We start from the raw sequence: 14,279 nt of genomic DNA on the forward strand, positions 1-14,279 counted from the left end.
GATGAGCTATTCAGTTTGTTTGGAGGATCTCAATTTTGAATACAGTAGGAAAATTCATCATTGAAATAAAAACATTCACTGGCATTAAATTTTTTTATTATGCGTATTAAACGTTACATTCGAATGAACCTTATCGATACGGATATCCCACGAAAAGGAAACGAAAATGCTACAGACTCTTCCCAAGAGCTAATAAAGTGCTCTCTTCCGTAATGAACTTCTTTCACGAAGTATTCCAATCGTTCTGCTGCGTAACTAAAAAATCGTTTAAAATGAAGTTGATCCGTTTACGATTTTTGGTAGGTTAACCTTTCTTAGAACGTAAAAAACTGAAGCTTTCTCCACCTAAAAGAAAGCAGAGCATAGAACACAGAAGTAATTTAGGCCGCCTTTTTGATGCAGTTGTTTTCCTTAAGGATTCCAATGATTACGGTTGCTTCATCTTTCATCTTGTTAAACGGAACCGTCATAGACAGTGCAGTTTTGACCGTTGATGGTAGGAGGCAGCCGAGTGCCTACTCTGAAGCAAGACATTCGAGTAGGAAAATTTGCGTAGGATGCCGGCTAATTAAGCGGCGATGGGTATGGCTCAGCTCAACTTTCCAAAATTCAGTGGAGCGATGAAATTTTGCGTAAAGTTCGTTTCAATTAAACGCTTAGGGATGCAAAAAAAACTCGCCGGTGCATTGCATTTCTTAAGCTGCTTTAGCGGAAAAATTTTACCTTGGTTTCAATATACAGAAGAGGGCTTATAACGTAGAGCAGAAAACTTCATGGTACAACATTTTTCATGAATTCGATTGTAATGCTGATGCATTACAATCTATTTCATCCTTTGAAATAATCCTAATGGCTGCGCTCCAAGCGACGGCATCCATTTCAACGCCATTTCCATACCGCATGCCAGCAACAAGTATGCGAATAGCAAAAGTATTGGACCAAAATTTTGCAGCACGATTTCATCGTTTTCCTTACCGGACATCCATTTCCTTTCAATTCGAAGCTCTTGGGGTCAAGTCCCTGAAGGCAACGTTTCTTCACGAAAAAAAGGCCAAACAAAAACATCAAAAAGCTTCTACCGTGATCGTGTCGTTGTGCATGACGGACGGACCGTTTTCCAAATTTCGTTTTATCGGTTGCGAAAAGCATCTCTTACAATCAGAGGAAAAAAAATAAGAAACCAGAGAGTCCTAAAGAGTGTCGGAAGAAATAAAAAAAACGACGATGCTCCTTCACAGAACAAATATTTAAACTTTTGACAACTTTACCTCGCCATTGGCGGTGGAGGCTGCAAAATGTTGCCACTCGTTGGCTTTCAGCAAGATTAACGACCGACTCGTGGTGTGTGGAATAATGAGACTGGTGAACAGGCAAAAGGAGAACACGATAAGAAAGACACATAGTGAGATAAGAGCAGAAAAACAGATCGGAATGGAACGAGATGTAATGAGACAGACGGAGAAAGAACTCAATAAGGAGCCATCGAGAATGGAAAAGCCCAACAATGGAAAAAGCTATAACTGGAAAACTCGATTTTTTTTCCTTTTTTCGAAACATTTATTGGCGTACATTAGTGGGAAAACGCGCGAGCGAGCCGCCACCGGAAACGGTGGAGTAGAAAATTATCCCAATGGGCGTAGAGGGAGGTGAGTTGTTTTGTCTCACTTTGAAGCGAAACCTCGCGAAAGCGCTTTTTTTCCGCTTTTTGCTATTCGCCGCGAGACATTATGCGAGAAAAGCGCACGGAAACCACCGCTATCAGAAAGGATCTCGACGGTGAGGACACCATCGTCTCCGATGGAGCTAAAGTTTTTTAACTGATCGGCAGCGGGTGGTCCGGGAAATATGTCTAAGTCTTCTTTTTTATCTATTTTGCGCCCGCAAACTTTCGCATTAACGATAATTTCGCCTCTCACGATAACTGCCCGTGAGGAATCAGGATGATGGACAGGTTCGAACCTACCCGGAGTAGCTTTTCGCTTAAGGGCAGTGTTTTCTAAGACGAGGATGAAAAAAAAAACGCTACCATCTATGTAACATCTTCGGTGTACTTAAAATTGTCAGGATCGATGATGACGGGCTGGCTGACGGTTCGGTTGATGAATAATGGGCACACCGGTGAAAGTCCGGGAAAACTTTTTCAAAGCGCGCCCCCACGTACAAGGGCAGCACTTGTTGAGCCTGCGCCGAGCTGTTGGGCCAAGTAGTTCGGTTCATTTTATGACCTTTATCAAGTGGTATTAGCTGTAGAAAGTCGTTTTTTATAATTTTTTTTTCAGACTGTAAAATTTGACACAGAAAATGAAGTCCTAGCAAATGCGTTTACTACGCTGATGGTATGCGGGAGACAAAAACTCTTCCAGGGCGTATACAAATATGAGTACTTTCGTACCTATATCAGTACTTTCGTAAGTATAGTCGTGCAATGGCTTTTCCCTGGCTTTGGGGAACGTTCTTGTGGGCAAGGATATGTGCGACAATAACCACAAAGCTAGATCGGATCACAATGCCGACAGCATGTGGTAGGAATGTCCTTATTGTAAGCATACCGGCACGATGCCTGGTGCGCACGACGTGTATACGCGACACTCCAAAAGATGGGGTGGTATTTTTTTGTTGTCGTTCTTTCGCAGCGATGATCGTTTCCAACATATCGTTTCCTTCCTTTTGGACGACGTCATTTTTACGCGCGAAGTACTCGGGGAACCGGGTTATTTCGTGGAAAGAAGAACAGGATAAGGACACCGCGCTAGAGTACGTGACAATGGTGCGATATTTTTACCGGTGGCTCGCATGTGTTGCACTGAATGGCTTTCATTCCATCTGGCCGCGGTTAAGATGAAGTCTCATTCCATCGATTTTCTGTCCCACAGCTGGAACGGTCCCCAGCTGGTATCTCGTACGTGGGAAGTTTATCCAGGAGGATGCTGTAAAGGAGGTGTGAAAGAAAAAGAAGCCCTTTGGAAGGAGCAGAAAAATTGCTTAAGAATCGCTGCACTGTGGCAGGTGACATGGAGCTTGACGAAAAGGGCCGTTGCTGTAGTTTGTCGTGGCTAAAGTTGACACAATTTTGGGGTGAGAGTTATTGGCTCTTTTACCGGCGCGATATGATGGGTGGCATGTCAGGTCGTAACCTACGAAAGCCTGGAGGATGGATTTTTGTCACCCGTGTAATGGAAAATGGGATGAATATTGAATAGTTTTTCGAGTTGCTGGGTATTTCATAGACCTAAGATGCTGAAGGATGTTTAAAAATTTATTATTTTAAGAAGCTGTGTGGATATGTGTGAATTTTAGCTAATCGTAGCATCTCTCTAAAAATATATTTGCTTACTGTAACACATGTATGGTTTATTAAAGAATGAGTCTGCTGACTGATTTATAGTTTAGTTTGACGAACATTATCTGTCGTCTGCAGCATGAATGTATAGTGGATTTTTCTACCATTTATGCGATAAGTTCCAGGTTAGTTGCGGGAAAAATGTCGCAAATGATAAAAAAACAATGACATACCCTAGCTGCAGGCTTTGGTATCGTTTATGTTCGCGTTTTCTGAACCTAGTTTCCCAGTGAAAAATTGTCGAATTCTTCAAGTGCGCGAAGACCGGAATCGAAATCGTAATCGCGCGCCCAACCAGATACCATCTGGAAGAAAACCCCGACTTGAAATAATAGCACACCGAAAACGGGAATCCAAACCACCGTAAGGTGGCTCGCTTGCTGCAGCCTTGAAAAAAGCAAAGGATAAAAGACAAAAAAATATCCCAAAACACAACGCTTCCCTGTACCTGCGCCGGAACAGTTCCTCACCTGGGGCAAAAATGTGGCCAAGGCGCCACAGACGGTACAACGTCACATCGAACCGGCGTCGCCGTAATAAGGTAAATTCCACTTCACTAGCAAGAATCTCGCCAGTGCGAGAGCGTGTGCGAAAAACAGATCCCGAGTCTGCGAACTTCTCCTCTCACCGAATGGTTTTCCCAAATTTCAACGTTACACTTCAAGGGCAAAATGTGATTGATTTTCTTTCGCCGATCTGTCGACGATGGGGGTGGAGTGCTGCCGGGGTGGCTTCAGCTCGCTTGGCACGGGGAAAATGGAAATTGTTTTACAGATGAGTGAAACAAATTGTGCCGGAAAACCGCACTAAAGGATCTCTGTGGGTGAAGGGAGCCGGGAAGAAGAGCACAGAGGACAATCCGGGTACGACCACAAGTGACAGGCGAGTAGGAGGCGCAACGGTGACGACGACGATGGTTCAATTTTATCCTGGGGATTTCGCCTCCGATCGTCGAACCGGAGCGAACAGGGACCATCCGAAATCCACAAGCAGTGTCGAGGCAGATTTGTTCAACTTCAGTCGAATTGATTTTTCGAAGTTTCCCACACTCTCTCCTCCCAGTTGTTTCAATCCGATCGCGACTGACGCTTTTCCGGAGAATTTGGTGGGGAAATGAAAAGTGCATTCCGTTTTTGAATTGTTCCATTCCATCACCAATGCCGTGTAAAGCAAACGAACGGGCATGGAACGGGCTTCTACCGGATGCTGAGTACTGCTGTGAGCGAAGAGGGTGTTTTTTTGCTTTTTTTTATCGTCCACAAGCCACCCCCACCGGAGGGGAAAGTTTTTTTTGCATTTTCTTCATCGTTTCCGCGCGGGATCAAACGAACAGACGTTTACATTGGAGGTTTCGGCCCGTGCAACTGTGGCAGCAACTGGAGCGAAATCAATTCACTGACGATGGTCGATTTGGCAGTGTTGCACAATTACTTTGTCAATTTCATGGCGAGGCTCTAGGGCTACGGGCTGGGAGGAAATTGAATTTCCCCGCACCAATGCAAACCGTGACAAGGGAATTTGAATCTCGGACCAACAGACATAGTGGAGTAGATTTTATCTATGTTGAGGTAACAAGATTGACGATGCTTTAATTTTGATACGAATTAGTTTTATGACGAACGTAAAGTGTTCACCCTTCCTGCTAATGCAAAATGTAATTTCCATCGACAATTGAGTACTCATTACGAATTTTTCGTGTATTGCTGTTTTATTTTGTTGGTAAAAATTGTTGGATACAAGCGCGTAGCAAAAAATAGAGAGAAAGAAATAGAGCAAATAATATTTTTCTCTAAAATTATCCAAAAATTTCAACAAATCGTTAAACTATTAACGTTGCGTAAAATTATGCCTTTCATTTTGTGCTTAATTTCAAAGCATTCATACAGTTTGGAAGTTTCGTACGGTGAAAAATAATGAGGTTGATTAAGTGCTTCGCAAATTTTCCTGACATACCAAACCGACAGGAAGTGCTGCAACTTCCAGCACTCCATGGAGTTTTCTCCAGTTGCACTAACGAAACTGGGCCATTTTTTATGAACAAAGCCGGAAATGCATCCTTCGTCATTATTACCAGCGCGAACGGTACACTTGAAAAGTAACATGCAAAGTAGTAAAAGAATGAGCTCCGTTCGTCATGAGAACATGTCGAATGGACCCACGTTCCTAATCTCTTCCGTGATGTGATGCAACTGCATGGTGGACGTTCATTACGGAGTAAAAGCACGAATAAAAACAGAATACCACTAAATTTTCTTCCATCTTAAATGATCGCGATAGGGGTTGGAAAGGCCAACATTGAATTCAACCGCTTAGTAAAAGCAAAAGATAATTCTTAAAATAATAGCTTTGTATTCTGTTTTGTGCTGGCCTCGAAAGAAAACTCAATCATCACTTTTCCAATTGCAATGCTTTGTAAGTCCTGCTTTTCGTTTGTAGACATCGATACTTAATTTGTTTTCGTTCCATTCTTTATCTCTCGCCATTTTCAGTTGTCAGTGACGCTATGTAACTTAGGCGTTGGGGCTACCTTCGGTGAGTCGATCCTGCACGATCTGCCCCGGGACAGTACGGTCGTCACAAAAACAACCTGCGAACTGCTACGAGTCGAGCAGCAAGATTTCAGACTGATTTTTGAGGTAAGTGGCATGTGGTAAGGGATTTGTGAGTAGAAGTTCTAACACAATTTCTACAGCCTTCTTTTAGTGTATATTGTTGCCAAGCTCGCGATTTGCCGTTTTTACAGTGGTAAGAAATGAGAGAAAAACAAATCTTGCGAACAACCATACTAACAAGAAGTACCGCGTTTGAGTGGTTTGTTTTCTCTTACTGTTGTTCGCCTATTAGCATAATATCTTGAGTATCTGATTTCATTGGTTTGGTAATCAATTCATGTCAAACATAAGCTACAATTCAATTAATGCGCCACATTGCGTGGATTGTATTTAAATTGGTTTGCTTTATGTGAAACAAAAATAGAAATTCGCCATCAGAAGGAAAACTTTCCTTAGCTACAATAATTAGGTGTTTTTTTTAGGTTAATGTTAAATTTCAGCAATACATATCTGTAATTTTTTAAAATATTTCAGCTTCACAGTAATGTACCAGCTGTAAACATTACCAACAGTACTTATTATTGGAATCATGCTGGTAGCTAATATTGACACTTGCCTTGGCATAATAATAAAATATCCGGTCTTTCGTAGGCTGTTGCCAAAAACTATCTCTAATCTCGTGAAAAAGGGCAGGAATCGAGCTCTTACCCAAGTGCTACTTTTGTCACAATCGTTATCAATGCCCACGAGATGTTTCATTCAACTCTACGAGCCTCCCACACTGCCATCACCATTCTGAGAATCAAGAGCAATTCATTGCCACTAGCAGGATTCACGAACGATTCATCACCAGCTCGTTATAAATAGCTACATCAGCGTTACCATGAGCTTTAAACCATACAAACGCTAATTTATTTCTACCTTTAGCATAGTTTATGCCTAGTAGTACTTTCATACGCCCACTATTACTTCAGCATAGCATATTACAAGCAAACTATGACTTCTGCAGAAGGATGTGGTCTATTTCCGTCTTAGCAAAAGTTATTCTGAGACACGTTTATTAGGTTACGCTTCTTACATATGCTTTGGTTTGAAATCATTTACCAATAAGCTTGTTTGATTATCGTTAAATGAGATCCTATGGAAGTAACGAAATCATTGTTCAAGGTGCAATCTTGCCAAAAATCTCCACTGTTTGACTCGATTCCGATAGACGCTATCTCTCCCACTGTAGTTGAGCATTTTTTTTATATCGGGTCAAGTGTAGCATTTCCAAGAACAACAGTCCACCTTCAAGAAATTTGGATTACAACACGAAAACAACTCGCTTTCAATTTCGCTTTAAAATATCGTGTTGCCTACAAAATGTCTGCAAAAACCAAGACAAACATTTCAGAATATGATTAACTTTGAACAACTGTCTGTGGGTGGTTCAATACAGTGCGCCAAATGTCGGATAGACACTCGTCTTGATTTATTAATTACCTCGCCTCATCGCATCTTCAATTCGCTTTGATACTGATCTGTCAGCTTATTGTTTTGTTTGTTATGTTATTTTAATGAAATAATATTGTCATTTTTCTTGCAATAATATCCGGTTTCCTTCTTCACGGCAAAAGTTTCGCCCGATGGAGGCGCCTGGTGGTTCAAGCAAAACTGAGCCATCAACGGCAGAAAAGCTTCAACTTGAACTCCAACGAACCGAGATAAAGGTCGTATTGTGAGATTATTACTGTTACATATCTCCTTCCCTGAATTGCTCCCTCCACTCTCTCTTTTTGCATCGGCTCTGGAGGTAGCATGAATGGAGCAACAATGACAGGAACGACACGTTGTTTGTGGTTTCGTCTGCGGATGAGACCTTTTGGTTGATATGGCGTAAATTGACGTCACCGGCAAATGAACCCACAAAATGGTCGGTGGGCCCGAATCTTGACCAGTTGGCCGTCATCAGCTGGTTTCGTGGTTTTTGGAAGCACACCAACCATCCTGCAGTGATATTGGAGCAACGAGTCCATACGGGGCGCTGTTTGGTTCAGATCACATTGGAGCTGGACGGTGGAATGGAATGGCTATTTATAGCCACAACTACTAATGATAGCAAGGCAACAGCGACGACCTGTTTATAGGTAATGCACGCCGCACCCTGAGGGCAAGTAAGCGAATAAATATATTGGTTTGGACCTGATTTACCGTGGGTGGTTTTGCTGCACGCACGTCATGGATTCGTTATTTATGTGTTAGTGGAACCAAATGCTAAAATAGAACGTCAAGTCATTTTCATTCAAAACATTTCAAGCAAGTTGGTCTTAAGAAAGATTTTCCTGTTAAATTGAACTACATTACTTTCCAGAAAATACTCTCATGAGGGAATACAATCCAGATTTTAAGTAGCAGTTCTTCAACTAGATTCGAAATGAAGGAAACCGAAAGAGCTCGGTGTTCCTTAAATCGGCACTATATCTTTCACATACCCTCAAGAGTCGCTCTTTCTTTTGTTCCGTAAGAAGCAGCCATTCATTTTTCCAGCTTCGAGATGTAAAATCCCATTCTCCATCTCGCTTCGCACTCAAATCATTGCCTCTTCCCGTCAATTGTTTTCAAAGTAACATCTATACGACTCATCTCGCATTCGAAATAAATCCTGATTTCATGTTTGCCAGACGCAAATACACCGCTTCGTCCGCCATGGTGATTCTTCTGTTTTACCCGAGGAAAAGCTTTCAGGGCTGGCAACTACTCTACGCCACCTCCCAGAAGCTGATGATGGATCATTCTTACCGCGGGCGCTTGAGCATGCTCATGGTTTTGGCTTTGCCTGGCTCTCGAGGCTTATCTCCCGTCTCCTTTTATTTCGTTGGGCTAAATCAGCTTGGCGGAAAAGACTCACAACCTGCGCTTCTCGTCGAATGTGTAGAAGTAATACGCCGGGCAAACAGTGTCTCGAGATGCAGCTAGACGAGAGCGGGTATCACCGTGCGAGTGCTCTGGTTAGCTTGTGCAAGTGTGTGTACTTGCTTGCTAAAAACAGCACGGTACATCTCTTCTCGTTTACTGGATCCATTGGATAGTTGAATGGCTCCAGCTAGTGGAAATATGATACACAGTAAATAGAAACCAATAGGACCTCGCTCAAAGCGTTTCAATTCTCATCCGTCGGAGCTCCGATATTATCCTTTCATTGCGTTTACGTATGCCTATTTGAATGCTTTGTTTGGTTGATGAAGCCAGATTAGAAACGAGGCGGAAATGCATCTAAACAGTTTATTGTTTGATTGTATCTTACTGTAGCTGAAGGGAAGATGGCGTTGCATCAGTTGTAATCCCTGAACCAAAACTAACTAATCACAATTTTTACCTCATTTTTCATGACAAGTGTGAGCTGTTTTACAAAATGTATGTGGCTTACTGAATATATTATATAAAAGATATTCTTTTATTTTACACGAAGATAAATTTCCTTCCGTCACGTGGTTGATAAGAAGAGCTGGTTCAAACAGAAGATTGAACAAACCTTTTTTCCACTCGTTGTTTTGGCATACAAGGATGTTTCTGGTGTTTTGATGTCTTTCAAGTTTTTGCGCGTTAAGAGTTCTATTTTTAACGAATGTCTTGATGCACTTAGAAATGCTGGATAGAATGGCACTTTTACTGATTTATTCAAGACCATGTACAATGCTTTGCTAGCCTCCTTTAGTACTCCACTATTTCTCGTGCTAAGCTTTGTCGCTGCATGATGAAGCACATTGGTCTTCCTTTTTCTTTCGTGGTGCATCTTTGCATCAGTATGACCTTTCCTCCGGCTCAACCCAGCATTTGTTGATCGTATTATCGGAGAGATTTATGAGCTGTTCAGGGTGGGTTTACTCATACGGTGCAATTGCATCATCCGCACTCTCCATTTCCTTCCGGCTGTGCCGAAACAACTTATCGTTTGCCAATTGGATGTCTTTCATGCCCGGCATTTGTTTACACGAGCCATACCGCTCAAGATTTTCTGTTGGTTCTGCAATCGATCCATTACCTATCCTTATACAAGTGCTCCCTTTTCCCTTCTCAGGGGACAGAAAACGGAAACTATTTGACATGGAAATGGCTGTTGGAATGGTTGACATGCGGAGCTTGCTTTCAATTTTTCACAATTCCCTCCAATCAATCCGAACTCGATGGTCGGGGAGCGAGTGTATCTCAATTGGATCAGAACGTGATTGAATTATGCGACATTGCAGCTCATTGGCATTGAGCAGGGAATTTGCGCACCCATGCGATGGGAAAGCTATTTCAGGCCACCAGAGGAGAGGTAGGATGCCCTGACTTTTCGTTTTCCCGATTCTCGATCAGATGGTTGGTAGGTTGCAGAATTGATGTTGATTTTTTCGATGCTTATCAATTTACCAGCTCATTGGTGCGACAGTGGGTGATGGGAAAAATAAGAGAGTTTAAATGAATGTATTGACAGTATCGTAGCTACACGATATGTGTGCACTCAGAAATATGAAGAGGTATGGTATAAAATAAAAGTTCGCAAAATTATTCCGAGTTGAAATTTTAATCAATTAATTGAAAAATGAATGCAATGTGAGTTTGCATTGCACTAATTCATGCATTTTTCCATTTTGGAAAGTGTTTCGCAGCTGCAAAAATTGAATCATCTGTTTTTATTTTCTATCGTTGCAGAAAAATAAAGAATTAATGAACGACATAATCACAAACTGTAGGCTAAAAAATGGTAAGTAATTGAAAACTGAAATGACTGGTAAAATATGTTAGATGCTCAATGCAGAGGAATTGCTAACAGCGTATGTTTCGAAATATATTTAGTTGTATCGCGGATGGATGTGCAATGTTAATTTATTTCGCCAAAAATGACAAACGTGATTGACATTGATGAAAAATAAACATCTGTTATCCGGTCTCTCACAGCTCATCAGTGCACTCAGTTGTAGAAGCGGCCTAATGCAATTTCCCCAGTCGTCAAACACGAACGCAATTGAACACGCTCGATTTGCCAAACGCGTATGCATTTCCGCACGCTAATGAAAGTTCGATCGATCGCCATTTTCGGTAGTTTCTGTTAGACGGCCGCATCTATCAACATATTCGGGGCACAATCTCGCTACCGGAAACCGCTAATATTGTTGTGTTTGACGTTTCTGCATTAATGTTTGAACCTTATTTGAGGTTGAAAGAAAACTCATTTCCCTAACGATTTCGAACGTGCTCATGTTGAAGGATATAGAGCAAATTTTGATTACTCGTCAGGATTAACGAGCCTCGAATGATTGATGCAACGCAGTTTATCGTCTTCATGTGACAGCTGACAAGTAGATTAAATGCAGTCTGATGATTGTGCTTAATTATGGTATTTAATGCAAAAGTTATGCAAAGATAACTTATTCATATTGATTGAGTTAGTATTACAAAATAGGAATATTTAATAGTTTATTTGAATTTGGCATCAATATTTTAAACAACCGTTCCTTCTAGAATACTAGTACAGCTAAAGTGGGTATGTGGAGTTTACCTACTTATTAATCCTGGTGCCATTCTGCTTGTTTCTCTTCCGCAAACAGGATTTGGTCAGAGCATGCAGACGACCAGCACGGTTCAGACGAACGTGCAGCAGCAACCGTCACCAACGAAAAAGCAGCTCAGTCCGGATCATCCCAACCCTGCCGCTCCAATTACGGAGGTAAGCCAGCCATATGCGTCCGCACGTGTGTATACTAGCCTATCAAAGGCGGTCCTGTTGGCAGAGCAACAGTTGGCCGGTCGGCACGAGGGATTTGGTTCTTCCGATGCGCGCCGGGAAACCGACCAAACTAATGCATCGGATAAACAAACAGCGAGCGAGGCGGAAAAAAGCCTCTCAGTCGTAGGCACTCGGAAGTGTGCACCGGGTGTGCACTTTCCGTAATGGGTACTAATGGCACGCGGATGGGTGGAGTGAGCACGTAAAATCACGTGTCGAATCGCGTGCTCGGGGCACTTATCAGTTCGTTAGCCGCAGTCACCCATGTATGTGTTACAAAGGTTCTATGAGTTTGAAATGTGTGATGTCTACTTCTTTAGTCAACAGGCATGTCGGTAGGCACTAAAACAAGGATTTTGCATTCATCCTTAAAAAGACGCATTATATCATAATCGTTTGTTGAAAGCAATGAGCGAGTTTTTCATTTTCAATCTATGCTTAAAAATTATAATCATAGATGCCCTAAAATGTTAGGCCCTGTACTAAGACCTTTTGCAATCTCGACGCAGAATTAAACAATATTTATTCTCTGAATCTATGAATATTAAAAAATGCGGTAAACTGAAACAGCTGCGGATTTCTTAATCAAACTTTTTCTCCAACATTGGTTTTTGGAGTCAATTCAAAGTAAACCCCATGATGAAACTCGTAAGCTTTTAAATGTTCATCTGCTTACCACCCGAACTGAACTGTTTCGCTTATTGCTTCGCAAACAGCAATAGTAGAATTTTTATCGATTATTGCCCCGGCGGCATAATACCACGAGCCGTCGCGTCGTGATCATCGCACCTGCTCAGCCATCGCGTTCCTGTCGTTTGGCGTCGGAAACATTATCCGCGCTACCGCCCATAACTGCCATCATAAATTTTGGTTACACACGGATTACGTCCGACACGCTGGCCACTACGTACCGTGGACCTTAAGCGAAGCTACGCTGTAGACGACGCTTCTTTCCCACTCGAGAAAATCAAATCACTCGCACCTCTCCCTCGCATCAAACGCCTCGCTCCAGATAAGCCCTGACGGGCCGCAATCATTGTCAACTGCAAAGCACTCGGCTGCGGGACGAAAATCGACCACCCCAAGTTGTTATCCACGGACCGATCGAAGCTATTAAAGCATGAATTTGCCAACAAACTGGAACGGAACCGCAAGGCACGAGCCCATTCTTCATTATTCCCGCCGGTCCGTGGCATAGCGCTTTCCCGACAGTGTCGAGATGGGAATCTGCAAACCAAGCGAACGGTCGATCGGTGGGATTTGCTTCTCGACGAATGCCGTTTTTATTGTTCTTTGCTCGTCCTCGGCTCGTCCTAACACCTTTCCCGACCGATTTTTACCGAGGCAAGGACCGATTTTTACATTCCCATTTCTCATCCGGAAGGAGCTTACGCTGTGGGCAATCTCAACATCCGAAAACCCTGGCCTCATCGGCTTGCAGAAGCGCTCATTCACCGCCAATAAAACCGGAACCGAGCGGGGATAATACGAATGCTAATTATTGCTCCATCGTCCGTTATCGTTGGATTGTTTTATTGGTTCCTTGGCCGGAGGGAACCATCGTCCTCGCCGGGTGACCGCGTTCCGACGGTATGGCGTGTCGTTTCGGCCACGATGGTAAAATCCCCAACCGGCGTGCGACCATTCGCCGCTCGGTCTCCGTTGGGGACGCCACGGTGCAATTTTGCAACCATCATCAGCACTCCAACTCGCGCGGTTTGTGGTTAGTGTTTCGTACGCGCCATGCCGCCTCCTTGAATTCGCAATTTGACGCTATATTACGGTGGAATAAAATCGCCGCGGGAATCGTACGGTGGAACAATGAAGCTGTAGCTCCCAGAGGGTGGGCGTTTTCGATCCTGGCGTCGTTGGCGTTTATGCAAACGAGGGAAAACTCCCATCCATCCCTGGGGTCACGTTTCGATCGTTGAGGTCAACGAAATGTGTCACGTAATTATCACTTTGTCATTAGGCGGGCGTTGTAAAGCTTTAATTATTTTTACCGCCTCGCTTAAGCGCAGGATTTGTGTGACGAGCGATGTGGAAGTAATCCTGTGCCTTTTGCATATAATTCGTGTTAAGAAACTGCGCAAAAAGGCCTCATCTAAACCGATAAATAATGACCGGGACGATAAAGCTGTAATAGATGCAAATGATGAAAAAAGTTGTTTATTTTTGACTCAATATTTTACAAATTACACAGATTATTCATTTGGCGCGATTCTTATTAAATTAAATATGAGTGCCGACATATATGTCATTAGTTTTAAATAATAACTGTGCAATAATTGTATAATGATTAAGTCGCCTAGCATCCAGCGTTATCGCTCGATCGAAACCCAAACCCAATTAGAGCGTGCACTAGAAATGTAGTGCCGATATTTCAAAGCCATTTTACTCCAGACACGTACTAAGAATCGTGTGGCATAAATAAACGATGCAGCCTGGTGTTCTTTCTTTGGTCTTCTGCTGCTCTGACTCTGCTGCTGAATGCGGTTATCAATCGAGTGCAATCGAAAACCAATTAAAATGATAAAACCTCTTACCCCTCGCCTAGTCCAGTGCCGGGTAGTCTCTTACAGTTGTATCGACATGTTAGAGGAACGAAGCAATGGCAATATCATGGGGATGTAGG

General features: G+C 42.7%; 1 protein-coding gene across 1 annotated transcript in view; it reads left to right on the forward strand.

Moving 5' to 3' along the window:
- Positions 1-14,279, forward strand: part of LOC128726550 (rap guanine nucleotide exchange factor 4) — an 83,846-nt gene that overhangs the window by 44,315 nt on the left and 25,252 nt on the right. The window contains exons 4-6 of the mRNA XM_053820365.1: positions 5,830-5,976; positions 10,570-10,621; positions 11,466-11,584. Of these exons, the coding sequence (XP_053676340.1) occupies positions 5,830-5,976; positions 10,570-10,621; positions 11,466-11,584 (318 nt within the window). The remainder of the gene's footprint in view (positions 1-5,829; positions 5,977-10,569; positions 10,622-11,465; positions 11,585-14,279) is intronic.

This window comes from Anopheles nili, chromosome 3 (assembly GCF_943737925.1).
Source record: "Anopheles nili chromosome 3, idAnoNiliSN_F5_01, whole genome shotgun sequence".
Taxonomy (NCBI): domain Eukaryota; kingdom Metazoa; phylum Arthropoda; class Insecta; order Diptera; family Culicidae; genus Anopheles; species Anopheles nili.